This window comes from Octopus bimaculoides, chromosome 1 (assembly GCF_046866305.1).
Source record: "Octopus bimaculoides isolate indiv1 chromosome 1, ASM4686630v1, whole genome shotgun sequence".
NCBI classification, from domain to species: domain Eukaryota; kingdom Metazoa; phylum Mollusca; class Cephalopoda; order Octopoda; family Octopodidae; genus Octopus; species Octopus bimaculoides.
In genome coordinates, this window is record NC_142928.1 from 2,620,567 (window position 1) to 2,648,066 (window position 27,500).

General features: G+C 37.7%; 1 protein-coding gene across 2 annotated transcripts in view; it reads right to left on the bottom strand.

The window, feature by feature from the left end:
- The window catches only part of LOC106871113 (E3 ubiquitin-protein ligase znrf2), an 84,054-nt gene that overhangs the window by 28,396 nt on the left and 28,158 nt on the right, over positions 1–27,500 (bottom strand). Inside the window, exons 2-3 of one of the 2 annotated variants that reach the window (XM_089347541.1) lie at positions 5,533–5,628; positions 1,699–1,883 (exon numbers count right to left, since the gene is read on the bottom strand). In XM_089347541.1, coding sequence (XP_089203667.1) covers positions 1,714–1,883; positions 5,533–5,628 — 266 coding nt within the window. In that variant the 3' untranslated portion in view covers positions 1,699–1,713. Of the gene's footprint in view, positions 1–1,698; positions 1,884–5,532; positions 5,629–27,500 lie in introns of those variants that run through there. The other variant, XM_014917423.3, reaches the window with a different exon arrangement.

The window sequence follows — 27,500 nt, forward strand, 5'->3', positions numbered from 1 at the left end:
CGGCAGAATTTGAACTCAGAATGTAAAGACAGATGAAATACCACAAAGCATTTCACCCGGTGTACTCACGGTTCTGCCAGCTCGCCACCTTACTACAAGTAATTAATACATAAAGTTGGCCAGGATTGATTAAAGAAACACAGAGAAATGTCAAATCAGATAGGATAAATGAATAAGCTAAACATAACAACAATAATTCTTCTAATCCTGATCAATACAAACGACTTAGCCAAACAAAGTCAACAGAAGCTGTGGCCAAAAAATAAATAAATAAATAAAAGGAAACAACAAAAAGAGAAGAAAAAAACGAGGACTTTCACACACTTTATTCCCCGATTGCTTTAAACAAACTCATTTGAGAAAGAAGACTTCTTAGATTAAAAAGAAAAAGTTCACTTTTGCATAAATGGCATTAAACCTATGCAGATGAGAAATTTATTTCAGGAAGGAAAAAAGCAAAAACTAGGCATCAAACTTGTCTTATGTATAAACATGTGCCATTTGCAATCACGTGTGCCACAGTCTCACACACACACGAGAACGACAAGCGTGATTTAATAGTTAAATCTTTGATCTTACAAAAGCCAAACCAGTGGCATTTTAATAAACACAGATTAAAACTGTTGATAATAGATTTATGTGGATTGACTTGGTGACTTCTTTTGTGTTTATAATTCAACAGTAGAGAAGGTGCGAGTCATTAAGCTTACCTCGTTGAGAAGTGTCTGATTAGCTCTCACAGTTATTTTTACAACTTCATTTACCAACAGATGACAGCCAAAATGAAACAATAAGAATTAAAATCAATAGGCTGCGAGTATTCACTAGGAACAATCGACAAGGACTTTATCTTTTAACCAGCACTTTCTGGAATCCGATTTAAAAACATATTTAAAATAAATAGTAAATATTTCTAGAAGAAAAGTTTTGCTGTGTTTATATAAGTTCTCACCAGGTTTACATAAATTATACCAACGAAGACGTTTATCTGGGTCAGGTCATGTATTCTAAACACCAAAAAGCAACACATCATGGAGAAATGAGCAGAGGCAAGCCTGCATGTATATGTACACAGGTATGCACATGCTGCTCTCTTCTTGACTAGAATGTTCTAAGAGTTCAATTTGAACAGTCACATGTTCAATGGCAAAGATATAGAGAAAAAGAGCCTCATTGTGTTTGTCACAATCTACAACAATTAGTCTTTTAAATTTTAATGCCTTGCAGATTTTTATTATCCCAGATATCATAATTATCATATGTGCTGTGCTAATTACGAATCAGTGTTCTTTCCCCAGGTATCTAAGTTCAGCCATACTTTGATCGAGGTAACTTGGTATCCTGTCGAAGCTGAGAAGTATATTTCGTACATCCGATTTACAAACTCCTCACTAATGGTCCTCAAATATCTTACTCTCTTTACTCTTTTACTTGTTTCAGTCATTTGACTGCGGCCATGCTGGAGCACCGCCTTTAGTCGAGCAAATCGACCCCAGGACTTATTCTTTGTAAGCCTAGTACTTATTCTATCGGTAACCTTTGCTGAACCGCTAAGTTACAGGGACGTAAACACACCACCATCGGTTGTCGAGCGGTGTTGGGGGGACAAACACAGACACATAAACATACACACATATATATACATATATACAACAGGCTTCTTTCAGTTTCCGTCTACCAAATCCACTCACAAAGCTTTGGTCGGCCCTTTGGCTATAGTAGAAGACACTTGCCCAAGATGCCACACAGTGGGACTGAACCCGGAACCATGTGGTTGGTAAGCAAGCTACTTACCACACAGCCTTCTGTATCTTCTGTATTTTTCTTAACTGGTATCAAGTCAACAGTTGATTTGCACAACAGAGCAGGTTTCATTTTGTGACCTTCAACAGCAATATGTAGTCGTCAGTTATGTTTTGTGGTGCTATTTTTAGGTTCCACCAATATATTTTTCATTCTGCAAGTCTCAATATCTTATCTTTTACTTGTTTCAGTCACTGGACTACAGCCATGCTAGGGCACTGCCTTGAAGATTTTTATCATCATCATCAAACATCCGCTCTCCATGCTGGCATGGGTTAGAGAGTATGACTGGAACTGAAAAGCCGGAGAGCTGCACCAGGTTCCAGTCCGATTGGGCATGGTTTCTATGGCTGGATGCCTTTCCTAATGCCAACCACTCCAGCACTTATTTTAATTCTGCTACTTATGCTGTTGGTCAATGGTGCTGAAATGCTAACTTCCAGTTCTCAAGGAATGGTGGTGGGACAAACACTGGCACACACCTTCAGATATGCATATATATTCATCTTATATATATATATATATATATATATATATATATATATATATATATATTCTTTTATTTGTTTCAGTTATTTGACTGTGGCCATGCTGGAGCACTGCCTTTAGTCGAAGAAATCGACCCCAGAACATTCTTTGTAAGTCTAGTACCTATTCTATGAGTCTCTTTTGCTGAATTGCTAAGTTACTAACAATCATTCATTCACTATTGTAATAATAGCTTGAGAAAGCAAAATGCTTTCAATTCTCTCAGTATACAAGCGGACCTCAAAAAACTTTCTGTGATTAAAGTGGCCCACAATGTAATCTGAGTTGGCCAGGCCTACTCGGATGATATTCTTTTACAAACAAGAGTGACTGATGTTTTAGGTTTTTGCATGGCCTATATTTGTTGCCAGCCAATGATTTGTCTTTTGTGCTGTAGGTATTTGGCAGGGGTTTCTGTTTCATGAAAGTCTAATGTTATTTGCAACCTTCAATAAACAAACATAACCAGATACAGAAATACATCACAAATGTTGGATCTCTGGCCAACTTTGACAGACGAGAGAGTGCCAGTTGTTCAACCAACAAAACTACACATTTACTATATTACAGTATGAATGGCAAGAGTATCCCCTACACACTTGTATCCTTAACTCTTCAGCATTTAAACTGACCATATTCAGCCCAAATATTATTATTCTTTTATGCTCAAACTGACCAGATCTGGCTTCTGACACCAACCCTGAAGTATACACAGACATGCAGGAAGTTAATAGACACCTTTAATTTTCGAAATTTCTGATCTAAGCATCTTAATATGTTTTCAGCAGTGTAGAATTTAAAATGTAATCATTCTTATTCATTCCAGGTGCCATTATATTAAACATTTGCGAAGAGTAACCATGCCACACACAAAAAATCCAGCAGAACTGTCAGATTTTCAAAGCGGTTGTATTGTTGGGCAATCTGAGGCTGGTCTTAGCCAGTGAAAAATTGCCGTAAATCTTCAAATTCCTCTTGCTACTGTTAATAGAATTATAGTGCAATTCAAAAGCCAAGGAAAAGAATCAACAGATTCACATCCCGGTCGACCTGGGTCCTTGGAAAGGAAGCTTCACTGTTTGAAGAGAATTGTGGAAAACGAACCCTGTCCGAAGGCTTCTGACATTGCAAAACAGCTAGAAGTTAGCCCAAGAATGTGTGTTACATATCTGCATAAGCTTGGGTATTATGGACGAGCAGCTAGAAGAAAACCTTTCATTCAAACAATTAATATCAAATAAAAGATTTTGAAAAATTAAAGGTGTCTATTTACTTCCTGCATGTCTGTGTACAATTCCATTATTAAAACCGCAAAGCTACAAGATAATACACAGTTAATTCAAAACAATGTGAATAAATATGCTTTACATTTGACAGAATAATCTGAATGCTAAAGGGTTAAAGGGACCTTCGGGAAAACCCCTCGCACGACACAGTATAACAAGTCTGGCCCTTTGAATTACAAGTACAGTTCATCTGCTGGGCTTCCTCACAGTTTCCAACTACACAATGTTACTCACAAGTTTGGGCTGAGTAAAAGCTAATGCAATACTCACTTGGTCAGAGAATGCTTCACAGAGGGACTGTTAAGGGGGCATTTGTAATTAAGGAGCAAAATCTTTTACTAATATGTTCCTATATTAATCACATCACAACAAACCATTTTGTTTTATTCTCGTGACATCAAGCTTCTAATATGAAATATTGATTGGCTTACTGTATTTATAGATTGATATTTAAAATACAAAGTAGAGAACTGGAGACATATGACTGGAAGATTCCTCCTCGTAAGTGTAAAAAGATGTTTTATATGACATTAAAGAAATTTGCTCACTTGTTTAACATCTGTTTCCATGCTAGCATGGGTTCGGACAGAAGATTATCTGAGACAGGATTTTTACAGTCGGATGCTCTTCCTGTTGCCAACCCTTACCTATCTTCAAGTAACGGATTGTTTTTTGTATTTCAGGTGTCTTTAAAAAAACAGAGCAACTGGTAATATCAACATCACCATCATTTCACTCAATGACAAACTCATCAAGTATTCTGTTTACATTAGTCAAACTGGTATTCTCACCTTAACTATAGCTTTCACCATGTTTTGGCTGTGAATGCTCCAGCCTTCTCCTGATGTCTTCTGATTCATATTAGTGTCTTGCCTGGGATTGAACTCGGACCCTCAAGCTGACTGCACTGATTAACCAGCACCTTATCCATCATGCTTGTAAGCAGTGACAGGGTGAATTTTTAAAGCTTATAAACCCTTCCATTGACACCTGAAGGAGGCTGGAGAATATAGAGGTGGAAGTGGAAACAAAAATCAAGAGCATGACTTGCTGGCTGAAGATGCCTGTAAACATATAATAATTCTAGTGAAACACATTCACTGATTACAAAAATTAGAAATGATACATTTCTAAATCTCTGAGAGAGACTTAAGCAGTAGTGATACGATAAAGTAATTGTATACTGTCAACTTAACGTGACAGTCCCTCTTCAGCCAGTAAGTCACGCTATTTCAGGCTGATGAGAAGCAAAAACTTAGAAACATGTCCCTGGATGCAGGCTTGGCTGGGTGGAGGTGCTTGTCTTCCCCTCATAAACATAAGGACACAGGAAATGTGTCAAGGCCGACAGGAAGCGGTGCAGCTTCCTAGGGCTAAATAGCAGTAGTATGATTCCCTTATTGGGACTGTCACATAATAAATATTTTCAGTTTAAAAAAAAACGTTTAGCTTCAAATGTTTTATTTTTATGAGAAACTTTTGTTGTTTTCTTTAATTACTGTTTTGTTAAAGCTGTCCTTTTCCCTTAAGAACCTATCACGGTTTATTATTTAAGCTTATGTCGATTCCTCTGTGGTGTTGTTTTGCATTTATAATAAATATATACAAATTATAAAAATAATAAAAAAAATATACAGTACAGTACTGTTTCTACTTTGCAGATTTTCACCTATCATGGCAATGTTTTGGGATGTAACACCTGCGATAGTCGAGGGATTACTGTAGTTCTGGTCAAAAAAGACAAAACTCTAGAATTTAAATTCACTGAAAATTAAATTTGAACTTGCAATATGGAAGGAGTTTGATCTTTGGCAAATAGTCTGGACATGTTTCAGTTTTATTTCTCCTCCTCAGCAAAACATTGTCTTACCAATACCTGCCAGTTACTTCACAGATTTTAAATTACATGACTTACCATTATAACTAATCCTTGGTTTTGTAAGACATATAACAAGATGACATTCTAATTCATCTGCAGCAACTGATTTTGAACAAACAGGACATTTAATGCCTGCAAAAAAACAAGAAAAAAAAATTAATGATCACATGAGAAATTAGAACAAAATTTTGTTTATATAATGGAAGTGTTTGTGTAGATAAATAAAACAAATGTGAAAAGGAGTAAAAAGTGAATGCCTCATAGGCAACAATTTGTTGTCTCCTCTTGTGGTGGCTTCAGTATATTTAACCCTTTCGATACCAACCTGGCTGAAACCAGTTCTGGCTCTGTAGTACAAATGTCTTGTTTTCATAAGTTCTGAATGAAAATCTTCCATCAAACCTTAGTCACAGTTTATGTTCCTAACACTAGCTGAATGAGAACTAAGTTATTTTACTAAATTCTTTGTTATATTTAAAGTAATTGAAAGAAACACAGAACATCTCAAAATAAATACAGTAACGAAAGGGTTAATGCTACAGCAGGTAAGTCTGCAGTCATTCTAAATCTTGTAAGTATTTAACAGATATTTGATATTCTATCCCTTAACATTATGGCCAAGATTGAACCCTTTTGATAACAACCTTCTTGAGATTGCTCCAGGTTCTATGAGACAAACTTCCTATATTAACCCTTTCATTACTGTATTTATTTTGAGATGCTCTGTGTTTCTTTAAATATCACAAAGAATTTAGTAAAACAACTTAGTCATCATTAAGCTAGTGTTAGGAACATAAATTGTGACTAAGGTTTGGTGGAAGAATTTAATTTAAAACTTATGAAAACAAGACATTTGTACTCAGAGCCAGAGCCAGTTTCAGCTGGGTTGGTAATGAAAGGGTTAAAATGACTTAAATTTTCATGTTAATTTATGTTCAAAATGCCAACTTAATAACCAAATTTTACAAAATTCATTATTTTCTAAATTAATTGAAACAAAAGCAGTGTATTCCAACCAAAATATACTAACAAAAGAGTTGATCACATAATCTTGTTGCTGACATTAAAACCAAGCAGCTCTTAATTTATTCTCTCTCTTTAAGGAGGAACCTACAATTCCAACATTTGAATTTACACTTTTTTAAACATTTTCATGATGGATGGACAAGAAGTCAATGTTATAAAAATGTTTACATTTTAAAGTTATTGTGTTGATACACAAAACAAATATGAAACTAAACAACAACAACAAAAACCCCAAGATCTCAATCTAAACGAATTTATGCATTTACTGCTACATATGACCTCTCAGATAAATAACATGTCATGTAAACACCATTATAAAAAGAAAAAGAAATATGAACATATATTCACCAATTCATTGTATAAGAATAGGTTTTTACCCAATGAAATAAACTGAAATAAAGTTAAAATTTAAATATTGGAACTATAGATCATAGAATATGAGACAAGAGTAGTTTTAAAATTACCTGTATGGATTACTTGTTCCTTTAGAAGGAAGGAAGGAAATATTTCCCAATCAAAGCAAACAAGTGAAATACACATGTGAAAGATTGAAAACAGTCTGTAGAATCATAAAAGAGTGTGACAAATGGAAAGTCTGGGCAATGAAAATGGTAAAGACATCAACATGACAATAAATACACCACCACATTAATGAGGTGACAGTAAATACACTACTACGACAATGACATAATGGTAAATACACTATTACATCAATGAAAATGGTATAGACACCAATAAGCTAATGACATAATGGCAAAGACACGACCATGTCAATGTAAATATAGCAATCATCGATGACATAACAGTAAAAAGACCAGTATGTCATTGGTGTAACTGAATACAACCAACATGTCATTGACATAATGGCAAATACAGCAACCTGTCAATGACACAACAATAAACACACCACCAAATCAATGGCATAACCATGAATAAACCAACACGTCAATGGCGTAACAGTAAATACACTACAACATCAATGACAAAATATATACACCAACATGTCAATGACAATAGTGATCACACCAACACATCAACGATGTAACAATAAATACACCAACATGTCAACAATGTAACAGCAAATACACCAACATGTCAACAACGTAACGGTCATTACATCAATACGGCAACATGTCAATGACGTATCAGTGATTATACCAATATAGCAATGACATAATGGTAGATACACCAACATGTCAAACCAAATTTGGCAAATAGCAAAACCAGACGAAATTGAGCTATAACAGCAATAATTAGTCAATAAGAGTGTTGAGTTTAATTGCTGTGAGGAGTGTTGAAGCTAACATTGCTGGTCTTACACTTTGAAAAGTAATAATGAGAAAAGGCTGAAACCACAACACCACTCACTTCCCCACCCTTGTCATGCACACTCCCTCACTCTCCTTCCATCACCCCTAACATGTCAAAATGTTAAGTTCCAGTCTTCACAGTGTCTGAACCTCTTCAATTCTTAAAGGAAACACAGATCTGATTGATCGACACTAAACTCCTACCATATTTTTTTTTTCTTTCCTCCACACATTGTATCCAGAAACAATAATCACACAAGAACTCGTCCATCTGTTATCAAACAGAGGAAGTATTGGCTCAAAGATATAAGGAGATAACGGTTAACGACAATGCATTTCAATGTTGACTACAATTGAATGAATGAATCAGCAAAACTGCCATTTAGTTTCCCTTCAATATTTCCTGTTCACTGTGCATCATTTTTGTTAGTCCTTTTGTTTTACGAGTTTGAATCAAGTCATTCCCACCATATCAGGGCAAAAATGACCAAGCAGATGTTGGACAACTAAGAAAGAAATTTAACTTCACCCCCACTAACTTAAACGCTTCCGTTTTCACATTTCTGCTGAAATACATTTCCTGTTTCAATTAATTTTGAAACTAATGAATTTAGTAAAATAGCTTTATCATTATTAAGCTGCAGCTTTGAACCTGAAATTCTGGGAGTCTTAAATTTCTATCACTTTAAAGCAGGAAGTTTGCATCATAGAAACAGATGTGGTCTCAGACGGGTTGGTATCACAACGATTAACATATGGAACCAGAGGCACAGATGTGGCTTGTGGTAAGAAGCTTGCTTTCCAACCACATCGTTCTGGGTTCAATCCTACTGTGTGGCACTTGGGGCTACTTTGGGCAAGTGTGGTACTTGGGGCTACTATAGCCTTGAATCAACCAAAGCCTTATAAGTGGTTATGGTAGATGGAAACTGGAAGAAGCCTGTGTGAGTATGTATGTGTATGTCCCTCAACACCACTTGACAACTGGTGTTGGTGTGTTCATGTCCCCGTAACTTAGTGGTTCAGCAAAAGAGACAGATAGAATAAATGTCAGGCTTTAAAAAATTAAGTACTGGGGTCAATTCATTCAACCGAAAATTCTTCAAGGTTGTGCCCCAGCATGTCCACCGTCTAATGACTGAAACAAGTAAAAGACACCCATACATATCGCCATTAGCTAGGTAAACAGGTGACAAATCTTCTGGGATGGACCTCGTGCTAGTGGCATGTAAAAAGCACATTCAAACATGGCCGACAGCAGTACCCCTCCTCCTGGACTCGTGCTGGCAGCAGGTAAAAAGCATCATCCAAACGTGATCGATGACAAGCCTGCCTGACTGGCTCTTGTACCGGTGGCACATAAAAAGCACCCACTACACTCTCGGAGTGGTTGGCATAAGGAAAGGCATCCAGCTGTAGAAACTCTGCCAAATCAGATTGGAGCCTGGTGCAGCCGGCTCTCCAGACCTCAGTCAAATCATCCAACCCATGCTAGCATGGAAAGCGGACGTTAAACGATGACGATGATGATGATGACTGTATGTTTTAATAAAATGTTAAATGAAATGAGAAATGATGAAAGCTTTTAAAAAAGCAAAAAGTTTTAAAAAACCTTCATATTTCGAGCACAAAGGCCTATCCTCAGAAGAATACAGTCCAGGAAATGGGTTTACATAGATCCTGCCATTTCGGGCAGCCAGTGACCCGGTTTCTGATATATACACGCACGACGGACTTCTTTCAGTTTCCATCTACCAAATCTACTCACAAGGCTTTGATCAGCCCAAGGCTGTAACAGAAGACACTTGTGCAAGGTGCCACACAGTGGGACTGACTCGGAACCATGTGGTTGGCAATCAAACTTCTTACCACACAGCCACACCTGCTCCTATAAAGTGAAACTGCTTGTGCTCATAGCAGCAGCTCCCTAACTGCTGGTGTTGCATAGGGGTCACATTGGGGACGAAGGTGGAAGGCTGGCTGTAGGTTGACAGCAGTATTGCAGAAGGCAACTGGCCATGGTAGTGAATCCTATGGTAGTAGTAGTAGCAGAGAGTAATGGTGTTGGTGGTGGTGGTGGTGGTGGTGGTGGTAGTGGTAGTAGTAGTAGTAGTAGTAGTAGTGGTAGTAGTGGTAGTAGTGGTAGTCGTAACAGGTGATGAATGGCACTGGTGGTGTATGTTCTGGTCATAGTCTTCAGCAAGTTGGTTGGTGGTTGTCATGTGTGGGTTGGTTGGTCGGTTTCATGGGACTCAATTGTGTGACTTACATAACGTCTTCAGTTTAATTAGCAACGGGCTTGATGTGAATTCGTAGTAGTAGTAGTAGTAGTAGTACATCCATTATTATACAGCTGTCACCTGAGCAGCCAATCAACAATATATTCTGAAAGTAGTACATAGGTTTGTTTGTTTTTATTTTAGGAAAACAAACTAAGGCAGGTCATGAAGCAGTCTGTATAATAAGTGGGTGTGGATTGATTGAAGTCTGTCACCTGGGCGCCTCTACATGACACAAGGTGCCTTTAGTGGAGTCTATTTCAGGCAGGTGTCTGGTCTGAGGTCTTCCAACTAGATATGAAGGCCCAATGAAAGGGCATTGATGTTACCTTTCTTGCTAACTAACCAATTACAAAGTGGGGAGGAAAGTATGTGGTAAGAAGCTTGCTTCCCAACCACATGGTTCCTGGTTCAGTCCCACTGTGGAGCATGTTACCTAAGTGTCTTCTACTATAGTGTCAAGCCGACCAAAGTTTTGTGAATAGATCTGGAAGACGGAAACTGAAAGAAGCCCATCATGTATGTGTGTGTCTGTCCCCACCATTGCTTGACAACCGATGTTGGTGTGTTTATGTCTCCATAAATTAGAGGTTTGACAAAAAAGATTGAGAGAATAAATACCAGGATTTTTTTTTTAATGGGAAAAAAGTACAGGGGTCAATTCATTTGAATATTGATTCTTTGAGGCAGTGCCCCAGCATGGCCATAGTCTAATAACTGAAACAGGTAAAAAAAATTAATAAAAAAGATAAATCCAAAAATGCAGTGGTTATTACTATGGACTCTGGTAGAGGCCAAGCAACAGCAAACTTGTTTAATATTTCTGACATGGCTGTTTGATTAAGAAGTTTGCTTCCAAACCACACATGATTTGGGGTTCTGTCCCACAGCACAACACCTTCAATAAGGGTTTACTACTAGAGCCCCAGACCAACCAAAAGCTTGTGCATGGTAGCTACACACACACATGCACACGTGCGTGTGATCCTTGTCTTAGCATCACGTGATGGTTGTAAGCAAGCATCACCTTGATGCATGTTGTTTCCACTCTTAAATGGAAAAAAAGTGTGCCTAAGGAGAAATCTTACCCTCTTTGGAAACAAGTGAGGGTTGATGACAGGAAGGGTATCCAGCTGTAGAAAATCTGCCTCAGTTCCAAGTGTGGAAAAGTGACGTTAAATGATGATCTTATGATTAATAAACTATGAACTTAGAAGTGCAGCGATATCAATACATTGAACAGGTCCTAGCTTGCTAATGTACATACACTGATTCTATTATTACTGTAGGCTCATACCAAACCAAACTGGCTTCGTATAGTCCCTAATTTACAAAACTACGAATAAAGAACTTGCAATAATACCAGTATTTCAAACCCTCACCAGCCCTAATGCTTTATATTAACTTAATGATAAAATCAATACTAACCAGGTTAAATTTCTTTGTAACTCCTTCGCTGTCTGATCTGGATTACCTCCCTTCCAAACTCAACCCTCTGAGAGTAACTTTCCTTACCCCAATAACAGACAGCCCAATGCTATTCTTGTGATAATGAGAGATTTCAACAAGACTTGAGCCAGCTAATGAGAGAAAAGCTTTATTGCACAAGTCTTTCGTGTGAGGAAACTGCCAGTAGTTGCCAGTGTTGGCTTCAGTCAACTAAATTAATTAATATGTTACAGTACTGAGCACTTCTGTTTTGTTAGATAGAGATAGTGTGTGCGTGTGCGTGTGCGTGCGTGTGTGTGTGTGTGTGTGTGTGTGTGTGAAAGAATGATTGGTGAGTAGCATACTTTATTTTTAAATTAGAGGTGCCCTATAATCCAAATCTTAACAGCAATGAACTGGCATTGTCATGGTTAGGGTGAATGTTTAAAGAAATAGCTTTACATATTTTTTCAAATCAAGTCTCGTACAACCATCGACCCTTCAACCAGGAGCCCTGAGCAGTTAAGAGATTTACTTTAACCCTTTAGCATTTAAACCAGTCATAGCTAGCCCAAGCATTCTGTTTGTTATATGTTGAGACTGGCCACATCAGGCCTCTCACTTCTACCCTATAATGTCATGCTAAAAATAAACAACCATATCATTGAAATCTTGCAGCTATGAGATATTGCACGATTAATTCAAAATGCTGTGAACACATAAGCATAGCATTTGGCAGAATAACCAGAGTGCTAAAGGGCTAATGTTGTGCAGGTCTGTGTTTCCAAACTGGAAACACACAGCTGTTTCCATAGAAACTTACTTGCATAGTTCTCTAGTTCCGACTTTTGGTCAGGAGTTAAAACAGTGCTGATAAAATGATTCTTTGCTTACTACCACTAACTTTATTTCCCCTAAACAATGACTGGTATTCCTTAATACCATAGATATTATAATAGCAATCCAGTAAACACTGACCAAAGTGAAACTTTTTGTGTCAAACTTTTGCAAAACAAAGTTTTCAGTTCAAGTGAAAAGTAAAAACATTTTTTACCTAATACAACATATAATTTAATCTGTTTACTGTTGTAATTTCAGTTTATACATATAAGCCACTTAAAAGCACCCAGTTCACACTGTAAAGTGGTTGGTGTTTGGAAAGGCATCCAGCTGTTAAAACCTTGCCAAAACTGACCTCGTCTGCGCTTGTGCCACATAAAAAGCACTACTCACTTTGCCTGTGCCACATAAAAAGCACTAAGTCCACTCTGTTGAGTGGTTGGTGTTAGGAAGAGAATCCGGCTGTAAAAATCCTGCCAAAACAGCCACAGAAGACTGGTGCAGGCTTCTGCCTGGCCAACTCTTGTGAAACCGTCCCACCCATGCCAGCATGGAAGGCAGGCATTAAACGATGATGATGGTGAACCCTTTAACTAGTTTCAGCTTGAAAGCTGCAGCCATGCTGGGGCACTGCCATTAGCCTTGCTGCATCTTCACTACCTAAAATCTATTCTAATTAAGTGAAATTTGATGAATGAGGGAGTTTGATGCTGCTGCCCTCATTTGCATTCCCCGACACAAGGTAGGCTCACCTGGAACTCTTAACAGAAGATCCAGTTTGGGTTTGGAGACACCTACATCCACCCCTGGAAGGTCTCCCAGGCTTATTAGGAGGATATTGGAGCATTGTGGGTCTTTGAAACCTCATCTCTTGCAATAAATATCTGGTCCTGTATTTAACTGACCCAAGGCCTTAATTGAGAAAAATTGAAATCTAGTTGATTAAAGTGATCTGATACTTCATTTTATTGACCCAAAAGGTTGAAAAGCAAAACAGGCCTTAGTAGGTTTTGAACTCAAAACATGAAAAAAAAACTAACTAAAAATACTACAAAGTGTTTTCTTCAGAACTACAACAATTCTGTATAAATAAATGAAATCGATATTTATTTTCCTTTTTGCCCAGGATAACCTGATACTTTCTCGTTTCATTTTAACTAGAAACATCATTCTGCTTAACCTTGACAAAAAGATTTCATTTTCAATGTCCTGTACGGCTCGAACTTCACTGAAATAACTGCTTTTTTCACTTGACTGAAGATAGTGATCAGGTTTCAGCATGGTACCAGTTGCAATGGCTAAAACTAAATTATATAAAAGCAATTTTTCTTTTTTTAAGTAGAAAAAAGGAAAATACGTATATCATTTTAATGGTTTGTCATCGGTCACTAAGTGTTATAACCTATTTGCTTTTATCTAGAAATCAAAGGAAATGACTACTATTCCCTTCAAGCTTTGTTTTTGTGACCTGGACGTCAATGTTTCGAAACTGACTTTCCATTACATTTCACACAGATTCGGCACCGAGTTGCTGAAGCAGAAATATCGTTATAGCAAATATTCTGCCCAATACCACAGATTTGCTTGTCAGTTGCCTGACCTTAACCCCTTGAGCATGTCCCTTGGTGATAGACAATATGTGCATCTATAGTTCTAATAATCATCACAAATGAATATTGGGGGGGGGGGGGGGGGGCAGAAATGTCAGAGTCCTATTTATTCACCTTCTTAATAAATAAAATCAAAGCTTGAAGGAAATATTAGCCATTTCCAAATAGGAAATAACAGTTGCTACCCAAGGATAAAATTCATGTTACCCAGTGTAATTTGAAGATATTGATAGTTTCAAGTATTTGGTTATTGCATTATTGTTTTGCAAAGTACAACTTAGGAATAAACTTGGGCCCAATTTAAAGATATGCAATACAGTATGTCTTCACCACTTTATTCTAACTCTGTAAGGGAGGACATGAGAGGAGAAGGTCTTATTGATTACCTTCATTCAAATGTGCAATTACCTTTGTTTAAGGAGTTTTTGTTTAAGGCGCAAGAATGGCTGTGTGGTAAGTAGCTTGCTTCCCAACCACATGGTTCCAGGTTCAGTCCTACTGCGTGGCACCTTGGGCTAGTGTCTTCTACTATAGCCTCGGGCTGACCAAAGCCTTGTGAGTGGATTTGGTAGACGGAAACTGAAAGAAGCCCGTCACATATGTGTGTGTGTGTGTGTGTGTGTGTGTGTGTGTGTGTGTGTGTGTGTGTGTGTGTGTGTGTGTGTGTGTCTGTCCACCCCACCATCGCTTGACAACCGATGCTGGTGTGTTTACATCCCTGTAACTTAGCGGTTCAGCAAAAGAGACCAATAGAATAAGTACTAGGCTTACAAAGAATAAGTCCTGGGGTCGATTTACTTGACTAAAGGTGGTGCTCCAGCATGGCTGCAGTCAAATGACTGAAACAAGTAAAAGAGTAACCCTTTAGCATTTAAACTGACCATATCCAGCCCAAATATTCTGTTTTAGGTTGAAACTGGCCAGATCTGGTCTCTCACACCTACCCTACAATATCATTCTAAAATTAGAAGCCACATCAGTGAAACCTCAAAGTTACGAGATACTGAATGATTACGGTGACATGCATATCCATTTCTGGGACAAAAGGACTTTTAGAAGAACTTAATTTCTTTGCATACTTTCTTAATCAAACCATCATCCCACAGTCAAGAGGGCTTTAAAGAAATGTGTTGAATATTTTAGAAGGCTCAGAACTGATTAAATACACCAGCATCATCATTTAACACCTGTTTTCCATGCTGGAATAGGTTGGATCATTTGACAGGAACTGGCAAACCAGAGAACTGCACCAGGCCCCAATTGTCTGTTTTGGAATGGTTTCTATGGCTGGATACGCTTCCTAACACCAACCACTTTACAAAGTGTACTGGTTGCTTTTCACATGGCACCAGCAGGATTGTCAAGTAACTTGCAAGACCAAACTAAGCAATTGAGCAAGACCATAACACTTAAACAAAGCTCAAGAAACAAGCTTGTGCTCTTATAGAAACTGTAGCAAAAATCACACATTAACCAAATCAGTAATTTTACAAGCGTGATGTAAAGTAGTAAGTAATCGGTCTGACAAAGAATTCAAGAAAAAAAAACTTATTTGCTATCCCTATGTCAAATAAAAATGTTATTAGTCAACCCGTAAAAGATATGTCCCTAGACGCTGAGTCACAAGTGATACCAAGAATTCAAAAAAACATTTTTTCTTTTTTCTTTTTTTTTTTACTATCCAGTTGGATAAGCTAAGAGATGGAAATGGAAAGCTTGACTTCAAACATTCTTTAAGTCTGTGTATCAGGAGACACAACATGGACTAATTTTTATTTTGTAAACTACTTTGAGAAACAACAAAAAGGCAGAAATATTTTTCTTGTGATTTATCATAGACAATGCCCTCTCTATGAGAGGATATTCTGCACTGGCAGAGCAAAAGAAACCTGCTATTGTTTTTACACATTATTCCCTGCATAGAGAAGTCCTCGTTTCAAAATCATTAAAAAGAATAGTAGATAAGAATGTTAGAATGGCTAATTATATCAAGAGTAGGCTATTAAAATCAAGGTCATTTTCCTTACTGTTTTCCCATGGAAGCTGCTCACAAACACATCTTCTATTGTATACAGAACTAAGATGGTTATCTTGAAGGAGGGCACTTTCAAGGTTTTATAAATGGAGTGGAGAACTACTTTACTTTCAAAGTTTGAAAAGGCAGATGGCTGACCTGCTTAGTAAAGAAATGTGGTGCAACAAAGCTGCATTCTGAGCACACATTTTCAAAACAAAAATGCACTTATTAAGAACATGAAAAAAATAACAAATTTACTAGTACTGAGAAAATTAACCTTTAATGAAAAACTAGCATTGTGCAGAATCAGAAGAAGAAAGAAAGTAGAAGTGTTTCAGCAAAGAAAATCTAAACAGGAGAAAAATCTTGTTGAATTCTAGAAAATTAGTCACTGCTGAGGAAAACTATTTGGTGAGAAATCATTTTATGTTAAGCAGGTGTGATTCAGCAGAATTTACTGTTTCAGAGCAGCACTGATTGACAGAGGTAGTTGCTGCTCCAGCAGAAATATTCGATACTGTACCTCCACTATATCAAGCTTTTGTTTGTTACTTAGTGACCTCATTAGAGTTGGTACCACCAAAAACAAAAAGGGAATTAAAAAAAATACAAACAGAAAATCCAGGACACTCTGATTGGCATTACAAAGATTATCCAACCCTAGAAACCATGCCAAAATTAACATTGGTGCATGACAGTTCTCCAATTCATTGGACCCTATCAAACTGCCCAGCCTATACAGTTCTATATTCAAGAGATGAGGAATTATGTACATTATTTACATTTGACAGATATTTGTCCTCCTCCTGTTTGTTGTTAACACAACATTTCAGCTGATATACCCTCCAGCCTTCATCAGGTGTCTTGGGGGAAATTTTGAACCTGGGTTCTCATTCCTAAGGTATTTTTCAATGTTATTATTATTATAAGACACGTGATGAAGGCTGGAGGGTGTATCAGCTGAAACGTTGTGTTAACAAACAAATTGAGGACAAATATCCGTCCAATGTAAATAATGTAAATAATGCCCAGCCTATGCCAGCATGGTAGCTAGACAATGATGATGATGATGATGATGATGAAATGATAAACAGTGTTCATGCCTTTCCCAAAAACATGAGTGAGAGAAGAGGAGAGAAATCACAAACAAGGAACTAAAACTATATTCAGAACACACTTAACCAAATCCTTTAATCCACCGTGCTATTCACACGATATAATTAAATATTTCATTTCTAACATGACATACACATGAAGTTGGGGGGGGGGGATAATTAGGACTCTGGCATTTCTGCTTTTCCCCCAATATTCATTTGTGATGATTATTAGAACTATACAAAGCGAGTTATTTTGTAAAAAAAAACATTTTTAAATACTTGAGTTAGGAGATGAGTGATTTTTAAAATGGCAAAAAAAAACCTCCAATAAAAGTGACAAAATGTTAAAATAAAAACAAGACAGTAAAATTAAAAAATAAAGAGAAGCAAAGGACGTGTATTATACATACATACACACACACACAATCATTGTTTAACATCCACTTTCCATGCTAGCATGGGTTGGACGATTTGACTGAGAACTATTAATATTAAACAGTGAAAATGACTACTCAATACCTCATTAGCAGATAAATATTCTTTGTGAACCAGGCTACTAAAATAAATTAGCAACTGATGATAAAGGACGACTTTTATACATTATTTACATTTGACGGATATTTGTCCTCATCTTGTTTGTTGTTAACACATTTCAGCTGATATACCCTCCAGCCTACATCAGGTGTCTTGTGGAAATTTCAAAGCTGGGTTCTCATTCTGAAGGTATTTTTCGATGTTATTATTATCATTATCATTGAGGTCACTGTTTGGAATCAAACTCAGAATCTTGGGGTTAGTAGCCCACGTTCTTAACCACTACGCCAGAACTTAACCTGGTTTTCATATGTAAGTGATTAAGGTTACAACACTACCCCTTGGATGGGACACCAGTCCTTTGCAGGGTTAACTTCCCGTCTATTAATGGAACCCATTTACAGCTGAGTCAACGGGAGCAACGTGAAATGAAGCGTCTTGCTTAAGAACACAGTGCACTACAAGATATAATTGCTAATGTCAACATTTATAGCAGACATTCTTTCAGAAAGAATCATCCGTTTGAAGTGTGGAAGAAATTTTAGTTTTCTTTCTATTTCTTACAATGTAACAGAAGAAGCGTTTCGCTGTTACCACTTTGTTATTTCCTCTCCTTTAGTGTGGTGAGTGGGAGGGACTTTAAAATGAAAGTTTACAATAGAAAATGTGACTAGTGTTGCTGGCATAAAAACAGAAACATTTATAAATGATGGAAAAGATGCTAACAAAAGGAAGAAGCCATAAATTGATGGCTCCTTGTGCCACATATGATGAGAAGAATCATTATTGTAACTTCCACTTTTTCATGCTTGCATGGGTCAGGCGGAGTTTGTTGAGGCAGATCTTTCCACAGCTGGATACTCTTCCAGTTGCCATCCCTCAACTGCTTCCAAGCAAGGTAATATTCCTCTCCTTGGCCTAACGGGTTTTACACTGAAGACTGGAAACATCGCTTATATGACTTGTTTACAACCATCACATGATATCTAGACAGGGGTACACACACACACACATTCATGCAAACACGCATACATACATGGGACTGAACCCAAGACCACACGGTTTTGCTACCCTGTCGCATCACACTTCACACATAAACATCACACAATATACTCTTGCCTTTCATCCTTTCAGGGGTCGATAAATTAAGTACCAGTTTTGTACTGGGGTCGATCTAATCGACTGGCCCCCTCCCCCAAAATTTCGGGCCTTTTGCCTAGAGTAGAAAAGAATATAGTCTCCACTTTGATAGAGATGACCTTTGTTATCAACAGAGGTCAACAGCTCTCTGAACTTTTTCCCAACTGATACTTATTCTGGCTACTACATTTTCAGAACACCCATTCCATTGCTAATTAAAGCCCCTGGGTAACTATCAAGTACAACTAGGGAGCTGTCCATACATTTGGGAGACTATCTCTCATGCATTCTTGGTGTTTATTACTCCTTTGCACCTGCAGTGTTTGAAGCTTGTCTTCTGCTACCCTGCCTGTAATCCCATAACATTTCTTTGCAGGGAATAACTACCTACTGTTTTTCTGCATACCAAACATGGTCATTTCCTTGATGGTAACAGGGTCTGGTTGCCTTTTCCCCTCTACTAAAACACACACACAAATTATTGGATATGCAAAAGAATTGGTGCATCAAACAAAAGCGCAGTGTTATATCATCTCAGTTGCCCCCCCCCCACTCCCTTTACACCCACCCAACTTTAATATTCTGATTGAAGATTTTTTGCCAACATAAAATGGCAGTCCTGGTTTAGGACTAATGTTGCTGTAATTTAGCCCCAGGAGACATCGTCTCCAGCTGGCTATATGACACAATCTGTGTCCTTACATTTTCGAACAAGGGAATCTAGCACCCCCACTCAGCTCAAAACAATATCTGTGTATCGCGATTTCTGGGTTATTTCCCTTCATCAGCATAAAATAATTGTTCGGCTAGAAGTGGCGCTGCCAAATTCCCTTGTTTGAAAATGTAAGGACACAGATTGTGTTGTATAGCCAGCTGGAGACGATGTCTCCTGGGGCTAAATTACAGCAACATTCGTCCTAAACCAGGACTGCCATGTTATGTTGGCAAACAATCTTTACTCCAAAGTACTGTTGCTGAATATCTCTCGTTGCGAGATTTAAAAATAGTAATTTTCTCATTTAATATTTGTCCTCCTCCAAAGCCAATAAAGTACTATACAAAAGACTAGGATTGACATTACTGACTAAATAAAAAAAACCTTCAAGATGGTGCCCCAGCATGGCAGTAGCCCAATGAGAGAACCCAGTGAAAGAAGCATTATTTTTAGTTAGTCTCAAGACTGGAAGAGAAAAATAAAATTCTCCAAATTGTAACAAAATATGTAAACATTTTGACATGTGCAATACTGTGAGACAAGGATTGGTGAAACACTAAATAGATCAGAAAAAGTTTTTCAGTTAAACAACCTCTGGCCAATGTTTACAAAAAGACATAAATAACTGCAGCAGGTTACCCAGTAACTAAATACTTTGGAAATAAAGTCAATATTTGTTGATACCATTGCTGTGTTTTGGTATTTTGTTTCTGTTATTTTTTTTTTAGTAGTGTGTATGTATGTGTGTGCATTTATAGTAACACCATCATCGAGTAACAAACTTCAGAGGAATATCATTTATTGCAATGCTACGCAAGATCTGGAACAGACTTCTAAATTACATCATCATCTTTTAACGTCCGCTTTCCATGCTGGCATGGGTTGGACAGTTTGACTGAGAATTGGTGAACCAAAAGGCTGCACCAGGTTCAATCTGATCTGGCAAAGTTTCTATAGCTGGGTGCCCTTCCTAATGCCAACCACTCTGAGAGTATAGTGGGTGCTTTTACGTGCCACTGCTACGAGGACCAGTCAGGCGATTCTGGCAACGACCACACTCAAAATGGTGTTTTTTACATGCTACCTGCACAGGAGCCAGTCTCGAATGTTGTTTTTCATGTGCCGGTAAGACGACGCTGGCAACAATCACACTCGAATGATGCTTTTTATGTGCCACCGACACAGGACCCAATCCGTAGCCCTGACAACGATCACGCTCAGATGTGCTTTTAACATTCCACTGGCACGAGTGCCAATCAGGCGGTACTATCATCAGCCACGTCAGCGATTTTGATTTGATTTCACTTACCTCAATGGGTCTTCACAAGCAAAGTTCATTGTCCAATGAATGAGGGGTATTCATAAGTGGGGTGGTTACACCCCATGCTTGGATGTGCTCTTAACGTTCCACTGGCACGAGTGCCAATGAGGCAGTACTGTCATCGGCCACGTCAGTAATTTTGATTTTGATATAATAAAATAGGGTTGATTTCATTATTTCCAACACATCCAGCATCACATTTGTGTACCTTAAGGTTAAATACAATGATTAGAGAGGGGGGGGGACATTAGGGATCAGCAAACAATTTTTGACTGAAGAAGTGAGAAAGGATCCTTGTCTGTTGTGAGCAGGAGTATAATCTTTGCTGTGAAGGTATGTGGCTTAGAGGTTAAAGTATTCAACTCATGATCCTAAGGTGATGAGTTCGATTCCAGGCAGTGCATTGTGTCCTTGAGCAAGTCAATTTATTTCAACCATTAAACTGTGGCAATGCTGGGGCACCACCTTGAAGAATTTTAATTCAATGAATCAACTCCCAATACTTATTCTATTAGGGCTGATACTTAGTCTACCGGTCTTTTTTCTTAAGTTACAGGAATGTAAATAACACCACCAGTTATCAAGTGGTGGTGGGACACACACACACACACACACACACACACACACACACACACACAATCAGTCTTCTGTCTACCAAATCTGCTCATAAGGCTTTGGTTGGCCTGGGGCTATAGAAGGCACTTACCCAAGCTGCCATGTAGTGAGAATGAACCCAGAGGCATGTGGTTAGGAAGCAAACTTCTTACCACACAGCCAAGCCAGTGCCATTCTTTTAACATAATTTCATTCATGTTATGTGGTGCCTTGGTGGCCAGTTATTGGAAGGGAAGATAATTATTTCTCGATAAATCTTAGAGTGATTAGAAGTTTGACTTTTAAATTGAAGACCAAGGAAGACAGTGCCCTGAAAATACATGTTTAATTCTCGACAAGAATCAAATTTTCGTAATGGATCTAAAAGTCTCCAACATGTAAAACGATCTTTAAATGCTGGAAGAACAAATGTTGCATGAGAAATTTAGTAACAAGAACTATTGTAAGCAAACAGTTATTGATTGTTAGTGAAGGAAGGAAAAGTAGGGCCCCCATGACACTTGCACATCATCTCAAGCTGGTGAGTTAAATAAGAGAAGCCTCAGATTAAACACCTTTAGGTCAACATGTAGCAGCAAAATAAGGTTTGTAAGGGAACTTTAAATAGCTGCAGTTCTAAAACTAGGGGAAATAGTTCAAGGGAGACAGGATCTGATAAAAGGGAGCACACAGATTCATGTGTGTGGGGGGGTCTTGGGAAGAGAGTACACCCGGACAGCTACATCATGCAGGGGTGGAAAGGAGCCTGAGAAAAGAGGGCAAACAGCTCAAACATCCAGATTAGCAAAAAAAAACCATTCAGTAGAAATTAAAAAAATGACCAAGAGAGAAGAGTACATATCAGTGACTTAATGGTTGAAACTTGTTGGAGATGACATCATTTGCCTATCACTGAAACAGTCTTCTTTGAGTAGGTCTAGGATGTTAGTGGACATTGCAGCAATACCTACCCACCACCCCGTGTGTGTGTGTGTGTGTGTGTGTGTGTGTGTTTAATAAAATGAGACAACAAAGCCTAGGCTGTGTGGAATTTTCAGGACATTTATAAAGAGAGAGTTAGTCTTACAGCCGTTTCTGGGATATTAGGGATATCTCTTCATCAGAGACGATATGAGAGAGTTAACTAGAGGGAAATAATTAACTCTCTTATATCGTCTCTGGTGAAGGGATATCCCTAATACCCCAGAAACAGCCGTAAGATTAACTTTCTCTTGATAAATTTCCTATAAATTCCACACGACCTTGGTTTTGTTGTCTTGTTTTATTTAACGTATACACGCTCACACAAAACCTACATTAGACTCCTCACTTGTATTAGTATCGAACCAAGAGTCTAACTACCGTCCTCCCATAGCATTTACATAGCCTTACCTGCCGTCTCGGGTCTTCTGGATATCAATATCTCACATATATATGAACAATTCACCAGTGTAAATCTATATAATTATCAATAGCATTGCAAGATTGAATGTACTCAAGTATATAGGTAGTATGTATATAAACTGAGATCAATTGATTGATTTTAATACATATATCATCATTTCAATGTCCACTTTTCATGCTTGCATGGAACAAATTGTTGAAGCAGATTTTCTACAACCAGACGCTCTTCCTGTTACCAACCCTTATCTGCTTCTAAACAAGGTAATATTTACCCAGAGCTGGATATATTTTCATGGAAGATTGGAAAGAATGACTGTTGGTATGATGCTCATTCATAAATATCGCATGTTGTAGAGACAAGGAATCACAAACATAAACACCCACATGCTGGTGGCATGGAAAATAATGCACCCAGGACAAAGTGGTTGGTATTAGGAAGGGCATCCAGCTGTAGAAAGCATGTAAGAGTAGGCAATGGAACACAATGCAGTACTTCGACCTGTCAGATCCTATCAAACTGCCCAGCATGAAACATGGAGGTTAAATAATTATTTATATATACATACACACACACACACACACACACACAGATACTTATATTGTGCTGGTGCCATGCAAAAAGCACCCGGTACACTCTGTAAAGTAATTAACACTAGAAAAGGCATCCAACTATAGAAACCTCCTGACAAACCATCCAACCCATGCCAGCATGGAAAACAAATGTTAAATGATGTAATTATATGTGTGTGTGTGTGTGTGTGTGTGTGTGTGTGTGTGTGTGTGTGTGTGTGTGTGTGTGTGTGTGTGTGTATTACAGAGATGTACTTGCATAGCAAGTGACTTGATCTGAGATCGCGTGCTGAAACAAAAACAATTGCCTGGAAGGTGTTTATAAGCCATTTAAGAACACATTAAAAGCATTCAGCTTTTAAATTTAATTTTTGTCAAAATATTTTCGGCGCTTTGAAACCACAACCTGTTCACTGACGAAATACAGTGCAGCACGTAATTTTGTCAGCGAACAGGTCGCGGTCTCAAAGCGATGAAAATATTTTGACACAAATTAAATGAAGTGAATCTAATGCATTTTGTGTGTTTTTAAATGGCTTATAAACACCTTTCAAACTGCAATTGTTTATATATATATATATATATATATATATATATATATTTAAATATCTAAGTGTTTTTAAATATTCTAAGTGCTTGTATTCTGACCGCTAAATTTTTATTCCTCTATAGTATATCGTGTGAACTTATAACTCACTATGTTTTATATAATATCAACGTTTTTATATCTTATGTGTATAATTTGTACTTATTTTACTTATATATTTTTAAAATGCCTATGTATTTATAAATGTTTTTAAATATTTTTAGATATTTGCGGGCCTATAAAAATATGTATATGTCTATATGCTTGTATCTTATTAATACTTCTATTAAGTTGAGCTTTATGCCGCTTTATTAATGTCGAAGTAAGTGTGCATATATATATTGAATATTCTGCTGGATAATAGATCATGTCCCTCTAGTTTTCCACTCGTATTGCCTCCACTCAAATTATTAATTTGAACTTAGCTCAGCTTGAGCACTTCGAGTCTAGCCTGTCTACGAGTATTGCTAATAAATAACAATATCTATAAAATAACATAATTTATATATATATATATATATATTTATATATATAGTACCCCCTGACTGGCTCCCATGCCGGTAGCAAGTAAAAAGCACTATCCGAACATGATCGATGCCAGGCCCACCTGACTGGTTCCCATGCCAGTGGCACGTAAAAAGCACCCACTACATTCTAGGAGGGGTTGGCGTTAGGAAGGACATCCAGCTGTAGAAACACTGCCAGATCAGATTGGAGCCTGGTGTAGCCATCTGGTTTCACCAGTCCTCAGTCAAACTGTCAAACCCATGCTAGCATGGAAAACGGACGTTAAACGATGATGAAACAAAAAAGCATGCAGTTCCCTTCTATCAGATCTGATGATAAAACTTTGGTCATAGTAGAAAACATTTGCTAAAAGGTGTTGCACAGTGGGACTGAACCTGAAACCACACAGTTGGGAAGCAAACTTCTTAACCACATAGCCACACCTCCCTATTAATTCAGTAATTTTTCACAGTTTCTTGAAAATATGCATTTAAACTCCATTTTTACTGAGTCATTCCTAACTGGAAGTTGACTTTTAAACCAAAACAATGATAACGGATTTTCTTTTTTTTGCACTGAGTCAGCAAAACCAGGTGACCACCACCATCAACCCTGTTGTATAGATTGATATGATAGGTCCTTTCCAGCCAGCAGCCAATCACCAATTTCTATCTGCAGTTACTTTGTTGATAAGGTTTATCATTCAGAAATATTCTAACATGGCCACAGATCAAACACTGACACCAACCAGCACAAGACATCCAGTGCAAACAAAATAGGTTTCTCTTATCTTTTATTTCTTTAAATCATTAGACTGAGGCCATACTGGGGCACCACCTTGAAGGGTTTTATCCAAATCAGCCTCAGTACTTTCTTTTTTCTTTCTTTTAAGTCTGGTACTTATTCTATTGCTTTAATTTGCTGAACTCCAAAGTTATGGGATGCAAATAAACCAACACTAGTTTGTCACACAGTGGGTGAGGGTACAAACACACATATATACATAAACAACAGGCTTCCACACAGTTTCTGTCTTCCAAATTCACTCCCTAGGCATTGATGGATCCAGGGCTATAATAGAAGACATTTGCTCAAGGTGTTGCAACGTGGGACTGAACCTGAAACCCCATGGTTGAAAAGCAAGCATCTTAACCACATAGCCATGTTTATTGATATTAAATATGATTTAAGTAATTATGAAAATCAAGAAATATTAACTGTAAGAGAAAAAAAATAATAATAACTGGCAGTGGAGTTAAAGCTCATTTTGCAACCAGGGGTTTCAGGTTCAATACCACAGTACAGCATCTTGGACAAGTGTCTACTAAGGCCTCAAAATGATCAACGCCTTGTGAGTGAATATGGAAGATGGAAATTGTGTGAAAGCCTGTTTTCTGTGTGTGCATGTGTGTGCACATGCACGTGTGTGTGTGTGTCACCAGTGCTCGACAACTAATATTTGTTTGTTTACAGCCCAGTAATTTAGCAGTTCAGCAAAAGAGCCTGATATAATAAGCAAAAGACTTAAAAACAGAACAAAGTCCTGGGGTCGATTTGCACGACTAAATCCCTTCAATACAGTGCCCTTGCATGGTTGCAGTTCAATAAATGAAACAACAGTAAAGCAATATAAGGAAAAACATTTTTTTATAGTCAAATGTTAGTTTTAACATACAATAATTCTAAGTCAGGTGACAACTTTCCTACCAATAGGAATCCTTGTTAGAGCTTCTCCCCCCCCCCCTTATTTAGATAAGATTACTATGACTATCCTAGCAATGACCACAAATACAAGTACATTTGCTACAGTTTTAGGCCTTGAGAATCTCTGGTATTATGATTAGAATATTTCAAACAATGTGGTTCCATTGTCCAAACTCTGGGTTTCCACATTCTCAAAGCATGTCAAAATACGAGACTAAAGTTATCGATACAAAGAATTTGGAATATTTTAGCAAAGCTTATTAAAATATTTCCGAATTAATAAACCCTTCTGTTTCACATTCTCCACGCTCTGGGTCTCCCCAGTGCCGCAGTCTCAAAGCAAAATATGACCAACCAAAGTAGTCAAGACAAAGAATCTGGAATATTTTAGCCAAGCTTACTCGGCTGTCGTCACCAGTTAGTATCTATTTAAGGTTAATAAAAGTCAAATTGGTGAATAGGAGAAATACCAAACAACTAAGCTATTTTAATAGGAAAGGGAAATAAAGATATAGTGAATAGCAAATGCAGACTATTACTCATTTCGTGTACAATTGGGACGAGAAATTAAAACAGGTTTTGAAAGGCCGAGTTTTGTGCAAAACAATGTCATTTTCTATGTACAGTAGTAGACTTTTAAAGAAATCTTTGCAAATTAAATTATCCATCAAAGTCTGCATTGCTTTTCGATATGTGCAGGCGTGGCTGTGAGGTTAAGCAGCTTCTCTTGCAACCATGTGGCTTCAGGATCAGTCCTACTGCGCAGCACCTTGGGCGAGAGTTTTCTGCTTTGACCCTGGGTCAATTAATGCCTTGTGCGTGTGAATCCAATAGATGGAAACTGTGTGGAAACCTGTCATGTGTTCATGTAGTGGTGGGGGAATGGCTTTGTGACTTGTTTGTCCGCTCCCTCTCCCTAGACAACTGGTGTTGGTTTTTGGGGTTTTTTATGCCTCATAACTTAATAGTGATGGCAAAAATATAAATATTCCAGCTATACCAAAAGGATTCAACAAAACTACAACTCTTTCCTCCACCTCAATCAATACATTGACAACTACAGTAATTAAAGCTAATTACCAATCACAACCACAGCCAGCTCCTGTGGACTGAAAGAAAATAATCATCATCATCATCATTTAACATTCACTTTTCCATGCTTGCATTGGTCAGACAGAGGCAGATTTTTTGTGAGGATGCCTTTCCTGTCACCAACCCTCACTTTTATTCAAGCAAGGTAATATTTCTCCATGGTCAGATACGTTTTTTTATGGAAAACTAGAAATAAACAACAATGCTTGTATGACGGTGATGCTCGTTTA